We start from the raw sequence: 21,903 nt of genomic DNA, 5'->3' as shown, positions 1-21,903 counted from the left end.
GGCCGATCCTAGGGTGTCGGCCGCCCGTGTGCAAGGACCTAATGTGCCGCCCCCTCAAGAGTAATTTGCATATTTTGACTTATCTTTAACGTCTATATAAATCTTTCTTTAAATTTCTATGCCAAGTTCGAATTTAAAAAAAAGGGGGAGGGGGACAGAAGAATGATCTTATAAAAAGGAAGAAAAAATTTTTGTAAGAAACTCCTTAGGTACAATTTATGTCTTTGAAGAAAGTAATAGATACCAAAATTTACTAGTAGTAAAAACGCATTTTATAGTAAGATAAATAAATACCTTTGTGCTGTTGTAAGGAAACGAAAAGTAACAACGTATAAAAAGCACGAATTCGCAGATTACCATCTGCGAATTTGTGTTTTTTATGCGTCGTTACTTTTCGCATTTTATAGTTTTTCTTCGGTGACATCAGAGCAGGGACTGAGGAAGGGGAAGCGGGGGGGGGGGGGGGAGGTGTCAGGGAAGGAGGATTGCTCCAAGAAAATTATCGAAATTGGCGTATGAAAAATATTTTTAGTTAATCTTTAGTTGTGTTTGGTTGCAATGACAAAAGAGTCGAGTATAGTCAAGGTGCAGGGAGAAATTTTCAAAATTGACGTCAAATATCGCAATTTTAGGAACTTTTTCGAGACTTTAGGTGAAAATAATGTTGCAGTTCTTTCCTAAAATTCTTTCAAAATTGAAATCAGTTTGAAGCTATTTTTTAAGACTGTAGCTTAGGAAGGATCGGCGTTCTTCCCGAAAAATCTCCAAAACTGAAATTTTAAACCCACAATTTTGGGTTACCTTTGTTGACGTTGCAAGAGGGAGGGAGATTTAATCGTCTCCCATCGAAAGATTTCGAAATATAAGTTTAAAACGCAAATTTAGGCCGTCTTTGGTGATGGTAGGGGATCTGGCGGCTGGTAATTTCTCGGCACTATTTTTTCAAAAACCCGTTTTTGGGTAGATTTGAAAACAATAGGGGAAACGTTAAAATATTCCGAACCAAAATACTTTTCGAAATTGTTATCCATTATAGGCTATTTTTGGGAAAGAAGGATTTTGGAGCTCTTAAGCGGATATTTCTAAACTCGCAATTTTATATTATCTTTGGTGACGTTAACAAAATTGGGAAGCTTCTACGGATCTTTCGGATATTTTTCAACATTAATATCTGAAAAATATAACTATAGACTTTTGTACACCTCACCTCGACGGTTGATGGATATGCCCTAGCGCCGTGAAAAGTTACATAAGCCTGGCAGTTCTCCTCCGGAATTCTTTAGAAATATAAGTCCCAAAATCGTATTTTAAGCAATGTTTGATAACGATAGGACTAAGAGCGGGCGGGGGTTCAGTGTGCCCTCACGAACTGTGTTTTTGAAACTGAAGTCAATTTCAGGCTAGTTTAGGCAGGAAGCTGTGGCTCCACGGAACCGTCTAAAAACGAAATTTTCAGGTATAGTGATTGCATTGGAGAGAAGGGGGATCCAGGGTCTTTCCCCAAAAGTTCTTGAAACTGATGTTTGAAAAACGCAATTTTAGTTTCTTTTTCAATACGTTAAGTGAGAGCGGGTGGAATTAGGGGTTTCTCTAAAGACGCTAATTGAGACTGTCTTTGGTAGTAATGTTTGCGAATGGATTTCGGTGCCCTCCACTGCAAAAATTTCGAAAAATGCCAAAGCAATTTTATATGACGTTTGATGATAAGAAGGGCTGTCATCTGAAAACACGTTTTGGTTTTTGAAGCCAATATTTTTAGGCTATGTTTGATTAAGTTAAGGTGGAAGAGGTGAATCAGAGACTTAATTGGGTCCTTAAGATCGATGGTTCAACCAGCGAAATTTTCCGAAAGTAAAGTCATAGAAACGCAATTTTAAGCCTTCTTTAGTTTCGTCAAGTAGATCATGGCATCCTTTTGGATCTTCGTTTTGGAGCTACATTTAAATTTGCTTCCCGGGGCAAGGGCCCTGTCCTCCTACCTGATCTGAAACCGCGCAGTTCATTCAAGATTTTAATCAGAAAAACTGTCGTAGTTCGTCATTCATATATGTTACTCTCAAGGGAGTCGCAATTTTCCACTTTCTCTCCACGCATCCACGATTGTTAAACACAGAGTTTGTTACATATAGTTTGTTGTTTGAAATGTTTGCGAGAGTATCTAATCAGTATAGCTTTTCTTTTTTTAATAAATAAAATATGTCTTCATTGTTTAGGTCTATAAAAGCTTGGGGGGGGGTAAACATTAGTGGCCGCCCTCAGTGCTCCTTTTAGACGGCACCATTTCATGCTTCAGAAGGGGGCGTTTCCCCTCCCCTGTATCCATGCCTGATTACCGGTTCTGTCACAAACTTTGTAACCAAATGAAGCAAGTGTTTTAAGAGTAGATATTAATGGACAATGAACCAACACCATGTTCCCTAACATTCTATTTTTCTTAAACTATGCTATGCTGTCGGGAAATCGGCAGTTACTTTGATAATTGAACATTTAAAATTCAACATATTTATTCTACTTATTATAAGTTATCTTGTGAGAAATTCTTGAGAAATTTTACTTGATTATAAGAACTATATGATGCGACCTGCGGCCGCCCCTTGCTTTGGCCGCCCTTGTGCGGCGCACACTCTGCACACCTGCTAGGATCGGCCCTGATTTTATGCATATATATTTTTAAAAAGATCGATTCAAATATTTTTGCTTTTAGTGAACTAAACAGATGCACAGATGTGCATTCTTTGATACAAAAATATTTACAAGTAAATATTTATTTTCTAAGAATTGAAAACAGAGGTAATTTTAAAGACAAACTCTTAAAGTGCCAATCGAGGTCTGCCGGTGTTTCATTTTCATTTGAATTTATTAAGGTTTTAGATCTAAAAATAAAGAACTTTTGCACATTTTGAAGAGAAAGGGGGAATTCTGTCCATTACTCATCCTTTCCTCATCCTGTCTGCTACTGGGTATCATCAGATTTGTCGGTGTCTGTTACTGGGGGGTCGGACTTTTTTTCGAAATTGAGCAAATAAAAATAGAATTAACTCATTCAGAGGTCCCAGAAGCAGCCAAACGTTAGATGAGGTGCAGTTACACGAGAGGAGTTTAAGTACATCAAAAGGCTCAGAAAATTGAGTCAACCAGAGAGCAATGTCTTAAGCATGTCTGTTACTGGTGCCGTTTGGTGAGTGAACACTTGGTTACTTACTAGGCAACATGCGGAAGACGTTCGGGGTAAATTGAATCGTTTATTTCAAAAATCAATCAAACGACAAAATTGCGCAACTTTAGGAAAACATTTATAATACCATATCAACTTATTCAATGATGATTACAACATTGCTTATTGATAGAAATATACCTAAATATGTAATCCTTTTAATTTAAAACATTAAAATCCTTATAGAAAAATTTTAATACGAAGGTAAAAATGTTTTTTCAAAATTTTAGAGTTTGACGCTTGACTGGTTTTTGAAATAAACTGTTCAACTGTTCAAATGTGAATTCAAAAATATTGTCTCTAAAATGTCAATATTGAAGCTCTGAAATAAGTGAAAAAATTTTTAGGACTGAGAGAGAGAGAATGGTTTATGAGTTCGATTGTAGTGATGGGCAATGTCGATCTCTTTAATGATCCGTTCAAAAAAGAGGGATCGCTCATTTCTTTAACCCGTTCATTGGACTCGTTCATTAAAAAAAGTTGCGGGTGATTCCTCTGCGGGAGTTACTCACGTACGTTGAAAATGTTTCTTTCTATCAAAAGTATTCTTAGAAAGAAAATCAACTAAAATTAGCTAGCAGAAAGAAAATATGCCGATAAAAATTCAATCAAAAGTTATTTTATTTAGGTTTAGATCACTATATTTTAGATGTATAAAGCAGTTATAGTTCATTTTGTACGTTATTTCTTGGTAGCCGAGTGTGGTGAGATATCAGATTTCTATTCCAATATTCACAGTTTGATTCCAGCTTGGTGCAAATTTAGGTTAAAAAAATATTTTAAATTTGGAAAACACACACACACACACACACACACACACACACACACACACACACACACAAATAAATAGAATTGACGTGACGTCAGAAAAAAAAACATAATTCATCTCAAAAAAAAAAAAAAACTTATCAAACACCGTCCTCTGAAACAATTTCAATTCCACAAAAATAGTGATTACAAATAAAGGACAAAGTATGAATTTACGTGAAATAGTGTATTAAATCTAAATCGAAGTATCGTATCTCCAAGTGTAATACGGTCACAGGTGAAAGAAAACAAAAAATGGATTTGAATCTATAAAAAATGAAAGTAATATCAAAAGATAAAATAAATAAATAAATCGAGAAATAGAATTAGAGAGAGAAAGAGAACTATAAAGTAACTATCATCGTTCAAAACTAATAATCATAAAGTGAGTGGCCGTTCATTGAACCGTTCCTTTTAAGGAGTCGGTTATTTAGACTAGTGATGGGCATAATCGAGTTCTCATAATCGAATCACTCGATTATTCAAGATCATTCGAGAACTCGATTACCACGAGTTCTCGATTATCGTATCTCGAGTTCTCGATTATCACTTCTCGAGTTCTCGAGCGATGAACTTCTCGAGTACTCGATTATCACTTTTCGAGTTCTCGAGCGATGAACTTCTCGAGTTCTCGATTATCATTTTCCGAGTACTCGAGCGATCAACTGCTCGAGTTCTCGTTTGTCCTTTCCGAGTGCTCGAGCGATCAACTGCTCGAGTTCTCGCTTTGAACTTCTCGAGATGTTGAGTTCTCGAGATGTTAAGTTTTCGAGATGTTAAGCTCTCGAGATATTGAGTTCTCGAGATCTCAATCACTCGAGCAGTGTAATTTTTGATCGATTTGAGAATCGAATGAACCTCTCAATATAGTTGACTTCTGACAGGGGTGCCCACCTTGGAAGGTGGGGATCGTGGCGCAGACTGCGCCATTGACATTTTTAGGGGGAAGGGGTGTTTTAAGGGGTATTTTTCTTATTTTTCGGGGGGCTCTGTGATATTGAGGGGGTGCGCTCTTGACCTCAGGGGGCACCCCTGCTTCTGAAGTGATTCAATTGCAGGGGTGGATCCGTCATTTAGGGGGTCAGAGGGCTGGCTTTGAAAAGTTAATGATTTTATTTATGAATGGTCATGGTTTTTGTTGCCTTCCGAAAAGATATGCATTGAGACCCTTTAACCCTTTCCCCAGAAAAATTTGGAGTGACGGGTTGAGCTGAGGTGCCCACAGGGGAGGTGGGTCATAGCGCAGACTGCGCCATTGAAATTCTCAATGGACGTTAATCTTTTTTAGGGAATGTCCTTTTTGAGGGGGGGGGGGGGGGTTTGAGGGATATTTTTCGCTTTTTTTTGGCAGTGGGGTGGTCTATGCGATATTGAGGAGGGTGCCCTTGTCCTCAGGGCGGGTGGGCACCTCTGCTTCTGAAGAGTTTCAGTTGCAGGGGCGGATCCGTCATTTAGGGGGGTCAGAGGGCTAGCTTTGAAAAGTTAATGATGTTTCATTCGAATAGTGTTATAATTGAATGTATGCTGTCGAATGCTTGATTATCAAATGATTATTTGGGATGCTTTGGTAGTCTAATGATATGTTTGGTGAAAGTGGGTGCGCTAATAAGGTTCCAACTTGAGAGGCATTAAAATTATAATTATATTTCAGGTAAAAAGGTGGAATACTTAAGTTGAAAACCTGAGGGAAGTCTTTCCCCTTACGTCCACCTTCGACTATACCATTAGGTAATGATACAGGTGTAACAGGCAACAACAAACGTTTTAGAGCCCAACTATACAGATTACTGCAGACACGTGTTTCGGGGTTTCAAGGAACCCTTTTTTCAACGCAAAATAGTGAGATTGTGGATGTAAGGACATTACTGGATGTCTTTAGGGACCATTCATTAATTACGTAAGGGTCCCGAGAGGGAGGGGGCTTCAAACCCATTCTCACGCAATATTTTCCAAGTTGATGTTTTACATTTGAAATTGTGCAGTCAAGTGGTTTGACGGGAATTATATATTTTATTTGCGTTTGGAAAATAAAAAAATTATTAGGATGAGCTGTTTTTTATTTGTTTTACGAAGAATGAACCGTGTAAAACATGATAAAAGAATCGCACTATGCATAGCATGTTTTATTTTTAATAATTATCGCATCATACACAAAAAAAAAAAAAAAAAAATGTCGAAAAAAACATTCAGTCTAGATTCCAATTTTTTAGTAAATATTTCATTACACAAAAAGGATTAATTTAATAATAGTGAATTTAATTTCGATTCCCAGTGATGTTAGATTCGTTATTTTATTGTTTTGAAAAACGGAATGGAATCAATCTTACCTAAGAATAGGGGGACCAGTTTGAAAAATCTTACATACTTTTACATGGTGGGAGGGGGATCAAAAAATGCCAAAATCATCCTTACGTAACTAATGAATGGCTCCTTGCACGCAAAAGCCTACTATTTTGTTCAAAAAAGGGTACCTTAAAAACTCCAAAGCACGTTTCAGCAGTACTCTGTATATTTGGGACACAAAACGTTTGTTATTTCATGTTACTTCTCGGCACTAAGGTATTTACTTATTCCTTAATAAAACAAGTGGTTTACTTCTTGTGTAATTCCTTCCTATGGGTGCAAATAAGAGGGGAGGGGGGGGGGAGTTTTGACGCAAACTGCGGGATTGTAATTTATAGGGGATTTTGTCTCATTTGGGGGTATTGCTCTTGGGGAAGAGCTTCATAGGTGGTGCGCCTTCGCTCTTGGGATGGATAGATTTGGAATGATTTTAAAATACAATGAATGCTTTTCGCTTGCTTTATTCGAATGGGTTTATAGTTGAATGTTTGGCGTCGAATTTTCGATTATTGAGAGATTCCTTAATAATCAAACGATATTTTTCGAACGAAAATTGTTAATTATCATATGAGCGGATTTATGGAGGTGTATGTGTTGTGTGAGTGGCGGATACAACGGGAAAATCATGGGGGTCATGTCCCCCCCCACCCTAAACCGTCGACAACAGTATCCGTACACATTGTGTTCAAACACTTCATGCATAAAATGTCAACGATGACAGTATCTTTTCAGCTCATTAATTATTTTTCAAAGTAAATATTTGAACTACTACTTCGTTTCATTGCCAATCAGGTGCCTTATTCCTGACCGATTTGGTGCTTTTTATTGACTCCCAAACAGATTCAGACATTTTTCGTACCAAAAACGGGAATTTCGTTCATGGGCGTGGGGGCTTTCTTCAACATGAGCCCCCTCTCCCCCCAAAAAATGGTTTTCTGTATCCGGCCCTTTAGTGATCCGGTAGTGAAATCTTGAAACAAAGGGTAGAGAAACGCTTTCCATACTGTTTTGAACTTGACAATTATTAAGATCAAATATGCACAATTTTTATTAAAAAGTGAGGGATAATGATAATATGGGTGGGTCTTTGGGCGACACTAGCAGGTTTAAACTTGAGAATTGTTAAACTTAAAAATATATTGAACCAGTAAGTAACCAGTAGTGTAATTGAAAATTTAAGGTGGTCTTAGGTTCTTTTTCGGATTATTGTTTCTTAGGGGGAGGGAGAAATTTTCATAAGATGCGTGCCATTGCTCACAGGGACGGACGGACACCCCTGTCATTCTCTAAAGTTTCAGAATCAAATAATAGCTTCTCAAGTACTTTTTTCCGAATGGGGTTACTCAGAGAGCACACTTTGTTGAGATAAAGGTTTTAAAACGATTGTTAACTCTGTGACAGTCATGTTAAAACGTTTGTGAAACGTTTAAACGCAATGTGTTTAAAATGCAGTGGTGCCCATCCCCCCTCCCCCCTGGCGATGACATTCATGTCTCAAATGCGACGGAGAACCCCCTCTTCAAAACTTCAATGGCATGGACTGCGCCATGAACCCCCCCTCCCCCTCTGCCCTCTCAATCGTGGGGGATCCTTCTTTAATATATTGCTTGTTGTCGAATGTTCGGTTATCGAGCGTCTCGGATGATTTGAAAACCGGATACGTAATCTGCTTTTTAGAGAAAGTTGGTAATCAATTTAAACCTTTTTGAGGACCAACGCACGGAAAATCAAGCGCAGCTATGAAACTAAGTTCCGAAATGGACCGTCGCGAGCCAAAGCATTTTCACCAGTTTTGCCTCAAATTTACAATAATCATTCAATTGTAAAGTTGATACTATTCAATCGATTGATACTATTCAATACCAATATCGATTGATACTATTCAATCTCATAAAATCAGCACATCAATTGACTCCAAATTTTTAAGTTGAGTGAATAATATACTAATCAACATTTATGAAAATATAAGGAATATCACATTGAAAATATAAGGAATATGATTTAAACAGAAGCGAGTAAAACAAGAAAAACATTTAAATTCAACTACGCACGCGAAAATAAATGCTACGCACAAAAGTCATAAATATCTTACGTATGGAATTTGAAAGAAAAAAAAATCTGTATAAAATGTTATTTTTATTTTTAAAAAAATGGGCCAAAGAGTGGAAGCTAATATTAATTCCACACGACAAACTTCCATATTTCTTTTTAATGCACTCAGAAATATTTCAACTTTACTCCCTACACTTTTATACTGTTATTACATATTTCCCCCAAGTCAGCGAATGAAAAAGAAAAATAACAAAGAGCGAATCAAGAAAGAAAAAAAATAATCATGAACTTCAATGCAATTCAAGCCACACTTATAACTTTCAATGCGCCGGGAATCCTCATCTGCTGGAAAACGCAGCCAGAAATATTTTACCCGCCCTCCACATGTATCAGTCAGATAAATATAATTCCACTAATAACAAGAACATAAAAAAAGCAAAGCAATAAATAAGAATAAATGAGTCCTTTTGCTCAGAGAGAGCAACGATTCCCCTACTTGTTTACATTATTAACTTTGTGTTTGAGTGCCCGAAAGCATTTGAAATAACCACGTGATATCTGAGAATCATTAGTTTAAATACATGACCGTTCGAATAAATCACTCAAAATGAATGTAAAAAAAAATCGAGAAATCAATCCGTTACATAAATTGAAATGAAAGGGGGAGGGGGTGATACCACCTCAATCGCTACGGGGCGTCCCCTGAGGGCTATCAACAGTCAAGGGCACATTGCCAGTTTTCTAGCCGCTACCAACAAACCTATAAAAGTTTATACTAGTCGGAGCCGAGTCGCCCAAATGCCGAACTCCTAGTTTCTGACAAGCTAACAGGGAATCTCGTCGAACCAGCATCCCCCAAGGATTGCGACCCTTAAATGAAGACTAAAATCTATCAAATTGACCCCCCTAAAACAGTCTTGCGTTTCGAACTTTTCCGGAGGGTAGGGGGGCAAGGGTGTATCTGCTCATTTTATCGGAAAACAACAAAAAAAAAAAAAAACTAGACCCACTGAAACGTAAAAACTAGATTTTTTCAAGGAATTGGGGGAGAGGGGCAGGCCCGTTATTTCGAACTTTACAAGAGAGGAGGAGGGATTAAAGAGTATCCTACGAGTTGCATATTATGCCGAATAAGAGTAAGAATTTCATTTATATGAGTACAATAACTTCTAAAAGCCAGGAGGGTTCGCCCCTTATTATACCCCTAAATGAGAGGCTTGATGGCACATTCCTATTTCAAGAGCACCCCTGCCAATACAACTCGGGAATTCAACTGTTCCAAAAGTCAAAGGTATCCACCCCCCCCCCCCTTCGCAGGGCGATGGTGCACCCTCTCAAATGTTACGGAGCATCCGTCTAGAAAGAGCTCCCCCCTCCCAAAATGCGATTTAAAAAACCCTCTCAAAAAACCACTTTTATAGAAATTTCGGTTTCGCAGGCAGCGCCATGGACCCCCCGACCCCTCCCGAAAATAAGATTTAAAGAATCCTCTCAAAAACCCAGTCCTAAAAATTTTAATGGCGCAGGCTGCGCCATGCCCATACCCCACCCGAAAATGAGATAAAAAACACTCTGAAAAAACCGGCCAATGGCGCAGGCCGCATCATGCCCCCTCCCCCTTATAGTGGGGCGCCCCTGTAGCAGTCTACTCAATTCTGGAAAAGCTCAGAAAATGAACTACTTGAGTACTCGATTTAAACGTCTCGAGATCTCGATTTGAAACATCTCGAAATCTCGATTAAAAACATCTCGAGATCTCGATTTAAAACATCTCGAGATCTCGATTTAAAACATCTCGAGATCTCGATTTAAAACATCTCGAGATCTCGATTTAAAACATCTCGAGAAGTCCATTGCTCGAGTACTCGATTCAAAAGATCTCGAGAAGTCAATCGCTCGAGTACTCGATTCCAAAGATCTCGAGAAGTCAATCGCTCGAGTACTCGATTCCAAAGATCTCGAGAAGTCAATCGCTCGAGTTCTCGAATTCAAAAGATCTCGATTATCAATCACTCGAGTGATCGACTTGAAAAGATCTCGATTATCAATCACTCGATTATCAGAAGTACTCGATTCCCGAGATCTCGATTATCAAAAGATCTCGATTATGCCCATCACTAATTTAGACCCGTTCGTTCTTGAACGACACATCCCTAAAGATGATGAAGAACCTCAGATTTCACTTCACATTCCAGGGTTCCCCGTACCTACCACTATTTATGGTTTAACTAGTTGGATGGGACCCTGAAGACAGCTCCGAATTTTTGATCCAGACCAGAAACCGGGCAGTCCCTGGTCCAGCAGTGAACACTTGGTTACTTACTAGGAGGTATCGTTTCACTTGGGGGACTTTGTGATGACCACGAGCACATTTAACGTCCCCCAGTCACCATTAATGACGACGGTGGATCTTTCGACCAGCTAGGATCGAACCCGATGCCCTCCGGTCACAAGTCCGATGCCTTACCGATCAAGCCACCACGGTTCTAAGAACCGCAGAGTGTTGAACCCCTTCAGAAGGAAGGAGTTCTAGTTTTTGAATCAGCCATTACATACGCTGGGAAGCAAGAAGAAGTCAAGATTGTCGACATTATGATGCTTTAGAGAGGGCAAAACTTAACATTAAAGAAGTGAGATTACATTATTTTCATTCATCCTAGACTCCCCCATTTAAATTTTCTGTATGTAAATCAATGGCCATAAATTGAATCGTATGTTTATTTTAGTATTTTTTTAAAATTTTTCATCAACTCAAATCTATCTACTCAGACCCCGGCTAAGACTTTTGAGGATACTGGGCATGAACTTTGTTTGGTGCCCCCTCCCCCCAACTTATATTAATAAAATATTTTTATACTTAAGTATTTTCTGCAACACGACAAATGTGGTAATGTCTTACAATGCAGTATAAATTACGAAAACTGTATAATATGCCCTGTCGTCAAACGTTTGCTAGGTAGCAATACGATATAAATATCAAATATCTTTAATATAACATTTAAAATACAATAAAATATAATATCTAGTAGCTTTGGGAGAGGTTATAATTTTAAATATGTAGAATTTTTTTCTAGGGTTTTTTCTTTTTGCTGTGGTGCAATTAGAATTTGCTCCATTTAAAAAAAAAAAAAACTTTGGCTACAGATTTGGTGCCCCCAGATGTTGGTGCCCTGGGCCAGTGCTCCGGATGCCCATGGCTTAATGTAGCCCTATATCTATTATTCAACAATTTAGCTTATCTGCAGGCCCTTTTATGGCGGACCACCGGGAATCTACTGTGTTCATCAACCAACGAAAACAAAGCACTTACTAATGATGTATGGAAGCTGGAACACGGAGGGCATGAGACTCCCGTTGATGGTTTTGATGACTACAAATGCTGTGAAGTCGGTCATGAGCACAGATGAAATCGCGGTGACTGCAGTTACTACAATGGTGATGAAGAACACTAGCTTCCTGCCTATTCTGGAAGAAATAAATGAATTTCATTTCATTGGATTTCCACGCGCGAAAGGGTACGGAATATAGTACAGTGAAACCTCAATAAGTAGTCGACCGGTTAAGTGGTCACTCCGTTTAAGTGGTCGTTTTTCTTTGGTCCCGAAAAGGTCTCATTCACAGTAATGTAAAATGATCCTCCTTTACTGGTGACCAAATTTAATTTTACCCGGTTAACTAGTCACTCAAAAATTGTTTTCTAAAATTCCTTTTCCTTATCGGATCTCATAAAATAGTGTCGGACTTAGTTGAAAGGCTGTTCGATAGTCATTTCTCCTTGAAATCTCGATCCTCGGTTCTGGTCGTTCAAAGCATACTTCTTGCTGTGACTCTGCCGAGTGCCAAGAGTATGAATCAAACTCCTTTCAGCAAGACATACAAAATCTAATACCCGGAGAAAGTTAGTCAGTATTTAACATCCGTTCAAGGAACTACAAACACAGAATTTAAAGCTTGATGTATGTTAGAAGAGATCATTCTTTTCCGTAAGCAACAACCTCATGAGTCAACATTGAAGGATTGTATTAATGTACTGTAACTAAATAAGTTGTGTTATTTAGTAATGTATAAGTAAGAGAAAATGAAACAAAGTAGCTATCATTAGTATTTTCCCCCTTTTTAATATTTCCACTAATTTATAGACATTGATTACATAAGCTATTGTTTTTCTCACCGAATTCTACTGCTATTCATGAATATTTGTAAGGCTTTTTTTTTTTCTTCCTTAATTTCCCACTCCACATAAGTAGTCACTCCGCATAAGTGGTCAAAAATTTTTGGTCCCTTAGGAAATTACCGCCCTATAGCCAGGGCTAAGGCAGAAATACATGAAATACACCGCCAGCTCAGTCATTTCCAGCCGAGGACTGCAGTTTCGTGCTTATTAGCACTCATCAGCCCGGCTTAGGAAGTGACTGAGCTGGAGGTGGAAAAACCTCTTAAGGAAGCCAAGAGTACCAAATAAACTGGTAGCTAATATGGAACTAGCACTGACTAGACGAGTGACCGAAGCAATGGTTTGGTTCAACTCGAAGATTGATGGCAAGGCAGGTATTTTCAGTAAATTACTGCCCTATAGCCAGGGCTAAGGCAGAAATACATGAAATACACCGCCAACTTAGTCATTCAAGCACGAAACTGTTGTCATCGGCTGGAATGACTGAGCTGGCGGTGTATTTCATATAGCATATTATATTTAAAAAAACAATATAAATCACACACATTATTAACTTACACACACATTACACATCACACATAGTAAATACATCACATTTCTCTAAATCGGGAGGAGGGCAGTTGCCTTCTTTAACCCTCTACTACTTTACGCACCTGTAAATTTTGGACTTTTGATGCAAATTTTACAATGATGGCTTATTTCATTGCAAGTGTAGATTTCTACACTATACGAGAATTATAGTCCAGCTCAGGGTTGTTGGCATTTGTTTTCGAACGAGTCTACTCAAAACCGATTGGAAACAAGAAAAAGTAGAGTTTTGCAAGCGGCATGTAAAGCTTGACCATGGAGAGGGGGCGGATGAACTGGGAGCGGAAACGGGATAATTTATTTTGTAGTAAGTATGATCGGTGAGATCGCGTGAGCAGTAAAAACTAAACTGCTTGAGCATCCTCGCTGATCCTACCTATTGCAAAATAAAATATTCTATTCCCGCTTTTAGTTCATCCCAGTTATAAGGCCATACCACAACTAACCAGAGCCGCACTATATCTATAATATAACTGATTTTTGTATTTTGTCGAGGGCCAACAGTAGTCAGGCGGAATAATTAGGAAAGCAAAGACTTAATTCAAAAAAAAAAAAAAAAAAAAGTTAGGGTACTCTAATGTTTTTTTAAAATTGCAACATATGTAAATATTCTGAAATTCACTGAAAAAAAAAAGCAGTAGTTACATTAGTTTGATTTCAGTGGACTCCGATGCAAATTAAGACATTAAAACGGGACATGATTGATTTGATTTAATTTGATGAGATTGAAAATATTGATTATTGGTAATTTCATGTAGAAGCCAGAGATTTTGCTTCACACTTTTTCAAGGAAAATGTAATTTGGAAAAAAGGAAACATTATTGCATCAGAGCATTTACAGCGCAGTTAGACTAGGTGATAGTTTAATGGGCTATTGTGATGAAATGAAGAGTTTCAAAATGGCTGTTGGATTTTATCTGGGACGGAAGTGCATGGGAGAGTGTTGTACCTTAGGATATTTTTTATATTTTAATTTTTAACGTCAATAATTTGAACCCCAACATATTTCTTTGTAATATATATATTTTTTTAATTCAGACAGTTTGAAAATAAAATACTGCCAGCCATTTAAACTAATAGTTCCAAGCTGTCCCAAGGTACAACATCCTATTGTACGTTGGGACACATCCTGTTGTACGATAGGAAATCTTCACGACTCAGGAAACAGCCATATACTTCAACCAATTTCGCACCAAAATATATATATATATATATATATATATATATATATATATATATATATATATATATATATATATATATATATATATATATATATATATATATATAATGTTACAAATCCTGTAAATAGTAATTATTGTAGTAACGTAACCTGTAAATAGTTTCCCGTAATGAATATACAACCCCTTAACATATGGCTAAAGTATACGATCCCCCTATTTCTTTTTTTGTTCATTGATAAAATTTGATAACGGTCTACTATTTTCCAGAAGCGTTTGGAATATTTGAGAGATTTCTTTCGGTGTGTATATAAACCGTTACGCTGGATAAAGAGTTTAGTTTCGATTGAGATTTCGAACTGAGAGCGTATTTGCTCTGTTTATAGCGAGGCATTTCGCTGTGTTGTTTTCGTATTTGGAAGTAAATACGTGTGTAACCGTTAAGTTTACGGTGTTGAGTGATATTTGCTTAATTGCTGATGATTAATTTAGCAGTTGTTAACGATTTCTCCTGTACATAGTGTAAATAAAGCTCCTGTGTTTTTATCAAGAACTGTGTCTTCATTTCAAGAAAGTGGAAGTCGCGCCGAATCCGTTACAATATATATTTTCATGGCAATTATAATTAAATCATGAATAAGGAATAATAAATCATGAAGAATGAATTATGAATTATTATCTAACATTAAATATGTTATCTTGGAAACTGTCCTAAGGTACAATATGTTTGGCTGGCCCAAGGTACAATCGCCACGTTGTTTAAGAAAAACAAAAATGGTGGTCAATCTAGATGCACTATCATTATTTTCTCATAACCAAAATGTTTTAAACAACTTCTCTTTTATAACAAAATAAAATTCAGTTGATTAGCTGAACAAATACAAAGACAGAAAATGAAATAAAAAAAAATGAAAATATTTGCTTTGGAGTCATAAAATTTTCTTTCTCGCACAAAATCGTCAATTTTACTCATTTGAGGCTGATTTTTACAATAGCCCCATTTGGTGGTGAAGGTTACAGTTAGAGATCACAAAAACATGGCTGCTAAAGATAGATTCTTAGAAATTAGCAGTGTCCCAAGGTACATCAAGTACTCTCTCCTACACAAGAATCAAACTAGTTAGATACAGAGCTTGTTGATGCTCTATTTTTATGTATGTTTTTGCCGTTGGGAACGTTATTTTTGACGGAATTAACTTGGTCCATCTAACGGTTCTTGGTTCAAAAAATAATTTAGTATTGGTTTAATAAAAATATTTGCAGTTAAATTACGGTTTCTGATAGAATGCTCAGAGTTTTTTTTAAGATAGTTTACGCTGTCCAAAACACTGCTTATCAGCAGATTGCTTCAGCACCATGGACCCAAGTGAAAGTAGTTTCACAGGTTCACCAACTTCTTTTTTTTATTGATATCTACGTTAAAAAAAAAAAAAAAAATCTCTGTTCAGAATACATTTGAGGCAGTGAGAAGCAAAGGGATGTAAGTGCCAAAATTAAAAATTTGGAGATAACCAGTACACATGGTAGAGGAACCTCTCCTCTGTCTTGGAGCAAGAGATGGTACTAGTAGCACTGGTAGTTGCTGCTATACAGCATGATTTAAAAAACCTCAATGAAATCCTACCTAGGACCGGAACTTTAAATGCGTTTTAATCAAAACTTGAAAATGTCCACTTACATCCCTTTGATTCTCACTGCCTCATTTCTGAACTTAAATACCTTTTGTTTTTATTTCGCAAGCGTAAATTTGAATTTCGCTAATTAGTGCCACCCTAATCTCATCAGCTTTGTTTAAGTTTTGATGTGTCTGATAAATATTAGATTTTGAAAAAACAGTTGTTTAAGTCTTCCTATGTCCAACCATTCTAAGTCCACTAGGTGGCACTGACGCTTAACGGGTTTTGACAATTTATGGCTTATCTGTGTTAAACCGGTGCATCTCATGCATTCACCAATCAATGTCAACGTTTCAAAGTTTGTTTATTTTTGATTGGACGTTGCCCATTTTGACCGCAAGAGACGCTGAACGGAACCCTAGCATCCACCAACCAATGGCAACGTAATGGAAAGAGGGATTCCCCGTAACGCCCTCTTTGTTGCCATGAGATTCAGCGATTGTCACGGCCATTAGTGGTTATTAAGTGGGGCCATGGTCCAATATTAACTAACTTATGCCGGTTTAATTTTATCAGCAATACTACGCGCCACATAGGCAGATACTGATGGTAAATTCTATTTTAACTCGATGGGCATTTATCAGTTATCTGCGCATCGCAAGGAGTTTGAATTCTTGCAGACAACAGTTTTAATTTCTGGAACAGCTCATGATGGGTGATGAATGGGGACAGGTCAACTCAAGTGCATGCCCCATACACCTTTTACAGGATTAAGATCAGCAGAGCTAGAATGCCACCGCATGTGATGGATATTGTCCGTTTTTCAGGAGAAGGCACTTCGCCACACCCCCTCCAACGCAGAGTTCCATTTTACATGGGGATGATCGGTACGCAATCCACGCGCTTCTAAAGGAGACAACCAGAAAGCCTGAACTTGGGCGTGCATTTTAATGTGCGAAAAAGTCTTAGTGCCCTTTACATCACTTGCTTCACTTGTTTGTTGGCATTTTAGTTGTTCTTACATTTTAAAAACTGCCGCTTTTGCAACAAAATGCTATGATCCGAGTATACCTTCTGCCGAAAACAGCGAAATAGAATCATCTGACACCACGTGACGATTGAGGAGTCAAGTGCCTTCTTGTGAAAAACGGACAATAGCTTTCTCCCAGGGTCGCGTGGCAAAGCAGAGCGCTATGAGTTATGAATTTGATGCATTGATAACTGCAGCACCGAACAGGTCGCTTTGAATTGGCAAATACACAATTCTAGGAGTTTGAAAAAGGGTGCTTCAATTTCAAACAGGATTCTCCCACTTTGGAATGACATAACAGCTAAAAAGAGGGAGGGGGAGAGACAAAAAGGTGAAACGAGTGGTGTGTGGGAAACTTGTACCTATTGTTGTCTAAATATGTACTTTTCTCCATTTAAAGCCAAAATTATCTCATTCCTTGTTGAACTACAATAGTTAGGCTTTGCAGGAAAAAAAAAACATTCGTTGAAGTGATTCACTGCAAATTGTTCCCAATGAAAGTTCACTTGCATACAGGCCCGGCTCCTGGGGGTAAGCGTCCTAGGGCGGCAGATTTTAGGGGCGGCAAATTTCGAAGATGAAGTAATTTTTTTTTAAGTATGAATATCTGTTTCAGCGATATAAGATTCACAGCTTCAATGCTTAAAAAATATCATTTAGAGTGTGCACCAGTGCTTGGATATTGAAGACATAGTTCGGAATCTAACAAGAAATTTAATTTAATTTTAAAGCCGGCAAATTGCGTGATTTAAAAATATTTTGAAAATATTAATATGTTTCAGTGCCATAAGATACACTACTTTTATGCTAAAAAAGATAATTTAAAGTGGGTACCAGTGCTTGGATATGCAAAACCCACTTTGGAATTTTTAAGTAAAAACTCACTTTAATTTTAAGCGCTTTACTATTATTTTTATTTTATTAATATCTTATTATTTTATATTATTATTATTATCATTATTATTCAATGGGGGGCGGCACTTGTCAATTTCGCCTAGGGCGGCAAAACTACTAGAGCCGGCCCCTGCTTGCATACCAATTTTGCTTGAATCCTTGCATTACTTTTTGTGATAGAGCAGTCATGCTTAACGAGAAAATCGTTCAATTGCCCCCCCCCCCTCAAGAAATCAGCTTCTGTTTCTAATCAAGTATCAGGTCCATCTGTCCTTGAGTTTTTGCTTGAATCCGTACAATTTAAAACTTGCTGTTATGATTGACCTTTTCAAACGCACTGCTTGAATGTACAACAAACAGAGATTCACACAGATTAAATTACCTGTCAGACAGCAAGCCATATATTGGAGTTCCAATAATACTTCCAACGTTATACAAAGTCAGAACAAAGCTTGTGTAATGGCCATCTGAACAAACCATGTCCCACTGGAACAGAAAATGAGATTTTTTTTTCAATATTTAATTATATCACTGAACACATTTTCAACGTAATGAAAAATAAGCACTATTTAATAAGCACAATTTCGGATATGAGATTTGAGGGGGAAGGAATTGAGTTATTTCCCATTTTTCAAAACGTTTTTTTTTTTTCTGTCAAAAACATTTCTTTTTTCTTAATTTTCATTTATTTTCTCTCTTAAAAATAATTTTGAAAGACATTCAGTCGTCGTTTTCATTTTCGCTGCTGAGGTCACAAGTGAATACCTGAACAAAGTTTCAGGACATTGCCAAACTTCGCCAACTGAATATTTTATTTAACTAACAATTCTTGTTCCGCTAATAATTGCTCGCAGGGAAAAATCACCAAAAGGCGACATCTTACCAGAAAAGAAGACCACGCACTCCGATTCAAGAAGGATTTCCTAACTTGTGACGTCACACGGTGAAACATCTTGTTTTACAAATCTGACATTTAAAAAAAATAATTAAAAATTAAATGTTGGGAAAATTAAAAGTATTTTCCGACTTCATGTTTTTCTATTTTCGCTTATTCTATCAATTTCAGTGCAAGGGCGCCCATATAGGGGGGCAAGGGGGGCTCGAGCCCCCCCCTTTGAAATTACAACTTCCTTGCTTTTAGTACTTTTTTCTTTTTAAAAATGTAAAAACATTTGTTCTCCAGCCATTAATGAATAAGTTATTAAAAATGTCAAATCTTAATGACTCTAATCTGCCCTGAAATCTGCTTCTATGGGGAAAATATCCTGCTAAACCATGCTTAAAATATCTGAACCCCCCCCCCCTTACAATTTTGCATATGGGCGCCCATGTTTCAGTGACGAAAAGTAGTACTTTTGACTGAAGGAAACATCTCCATTTCTTTTTCCAACCTCCTACACCTGTCATAAACAGCTTAACGACCGACCACATAACTATTAGGTCTATAAAATAAATTGAAAGAATCACGCACACATACTGCAACACTTGTGCATTATTGCTCAACAGTGCTTTTCTCAAATTGAGAATTGCAATACGCATACTACAATGCAAAAAAAGAGGATACGGATATACACATTTTTTCCTTTCCGAACATCATTAGTCTCTGCTCAATTGTTTAAGAACATCAATTCAGCAGCCGCTGAAACAAAAACACGACTTTCTTAAAAATGAAACATCAAAGCATCCAGCTACGTAAAACGATGTTCAGAAACTCATTTCTTGTGTACGATTATGTCTCAAGCAGCAAAAGCATGCGTGGCCTCTTTTTCAAGAAGCTGGGACAGGTTCGAAAAGTCAAAGATCAGTAACACGAACAATTCAATGACAAGGTGTTCGAAAAAGAACCGAATTTGACACATAAAACGACCGATTGTTCTTCCTTCGAGATTGAATGTTCTTTTTGGAGTCTCTTACGTACTAATTTCCCTACCGAACTTCACTCTCTTTGAGTTTCGTTTTTAGTTTTTTGGTTCGTGCAATCGCTTGAATTTCATTCACTCGTGGGAAAAAAATCTTTCGTTCTAAATTTAAAAGTACTTTAAAACTTTATTTATTTTATTTTTTTTTTTAGTCCTGCAAGGTGTTTGGAATCAAATGTTCTTTTAGAATAACTGTCGGACTAATTTCCCTATTGAATTTCACTCTTTTTGAGTTTTGCTTACATTTTTTTATTCATGCAATCGTTTGAATTTCAATAATTCATGTGAAAAATCTTCCATTCTTTCTGAATTTGAGGGTTCTAAAACTTTCAATCCAAAATAATTGTATGAAATATTGCTTTTTAAATCTTTTGGAATCTCTTTCGTACTAATCTCCTTATTGAACTTCACTCTCTTTGAGTTTTGTTTTTAATTTTTTGGTTCGTACAATCACTTGAATTTCAGTCATTCGTGGGGGAAATCTTTCGCTCTAAATTAAAAATAAATAAATAAACAGTTTATTTTTTATATCTTGCACAAACTGTTTGGGATGGAATGTTCTTTTACAATCTCCTTCGTACGAGTTTCCCTATTGTACTTCACTCTTTTTGAGTTTCGGTTTTATTTTTTTATTGGTGCAATCGCTTGAATTTCAACAACTCGTGGAAAAACTCTTTCGCTCTGAACTTGAAAGAAGTTAAAAACTTTCATTCTTTTCAAGCCCAAATCGTTGTACAAAATGTTTGGTATTATAAATTATTTCAGAAACTCTCTTGGTCTAATATCCCTTCATTCTCTTGGAGTTTAGTTTCTATTTTTGACTAAGGGCGGATCCAGAAAATGTTCAAGGAGGGGACGGTTGTTTTTTACTCTTTTTAACTTCAACTTCTAAAAACTTTCGAAGGAGTGTACTGAACCCCATCGCTTACCCTAATGCATTCAAAAGTGTTCTACCTCTGTCTGTGTGTGTGTGTGTGTTTTTTTTTTTTTTTTCGAAAAATATTCAGGGTGATCCTTTGAACCTGTCTCTAATATCATCTAAGATCGTCTGAAATCGAGATTTTGGAACAAAAAATCATATAGAATGTCCTTGTACCTATCCCCAAAGTAATAAGAGAAGGGCTACGATTTCGTTTTGAAGACTTCAATTCTGGAAAAATTCCGGGAAGAGCTCCCTTTCTTCTAACACCGTCGAATATTATGTAAAATTGCGGTTTTAGAACTTTAATATCGAAAATATACCTCAAAAAAGTTCCTGTATCTCCTCGGCCCGAGGGGGGGGGGGCGATCGCCCCATCGCCCTTCCCTTGTATCCGTCCTTGTTTTTGACTAGAAAGTCGTCCGTCGAGGTATGACGGTTGAAAATTGTTTCTACTCTTCTACATTTTAACGCAGCAATTACCGGTTGGTGATATTTTGATAGTTTAAATTTTAACCGTAACTCCAGTGGTTTAACCCTAAAATCTAGTAGATAGCGTTCATTGTTGACCACTTTTTCGTTTCTTCATTCTCCTAAAATGAGTTTTACCAGTAAAGCAGTTGTGGCCGGATCCAGTTCAGCCCTGTCACAATAAAGCATTTCCCTGCATGTTAAACATTACCAAAACATATTATCAAATTATCATGAAGTGGCGCGAGTTTCATTGTTTTTGAAGTCAGGAGCGTTACTCGATCATTCGCTATAGTATATATGAGGATTAGCGCAATCGCTTGAATTTCAACAACTCGTGGGAAAACTCTTTCGCTCCAAATTTAAACCAAGTTGGAACTTTCATTCTTTTCAATCCCAAATAGTTGTACAAAGTATTTGGGATTAGATATTTTTTCGGAAACTCTCTTGGACCAGGGCCGGATTTAGGGGAGGGCAGGCCGGGCTACTGCCCCGGGGCCTCCACAACAAAGGGGCCCCCCACAATAAAATTTTTGCAAAATATCCTAAGTTTCACGGGTCGAAAATATCGGATATGTACAAATATACATATATATCAAAATATCCTGATATATATCAAGGTATAGGATATTTTCGAAAATATGATGATCTTTTCGAACCCTGATTAGGGGCCTCCACTCCTTCGTTGCCCCGGG

General features: G+C 37.3%; 1 protein-coding gene across 1 annotated transcript in view; it reads right to left on the bottom strand.

The window, feature by feature from the left end:
• Positions 1–21,903, bottom strand: part of LOC129223933 (organic cation transporter protein-like) — a 115,363-nt gene that overhangs the window by 67,911 nt on the left and 25,549 nt on the right. The window contains exons 2-3 of the mRNA XM_054858313.1: positions 18,282–18,385; positions 11,727–11,881 (exon numbers count right to left, since the gene is read on the bottom strand). Coding sequence (XP_054714288.1) covers positions 11,727–11,881; positions 18,282–18,385 — 259 coding nt within the window. The remainder of the gene's footprint in view (positions 1–11,726; positions 11,882–18,281; positions 18,386–21,903) is intronic.

Source organism: Uloborus diversus, chromosome 6, assembly GCF_026930045.1.
Source record: "Uloborus diversus isolate 005 chromosome 6, Udiv.v.3.1, whole genome shotgun sequence".
In the NCBI taxonomy this organism is placed as follows: Eukaryota; Metazoa; Arthropoda; class Arachnida; order Araneae; family Uloboridae; genus Uloborus; species Uloborus diversus.
The sequence above is the reverse complement of the archived record's forward strand: the minus strand, read 5'-3'. Positions and strand labels throughout refer to the sequence as shown.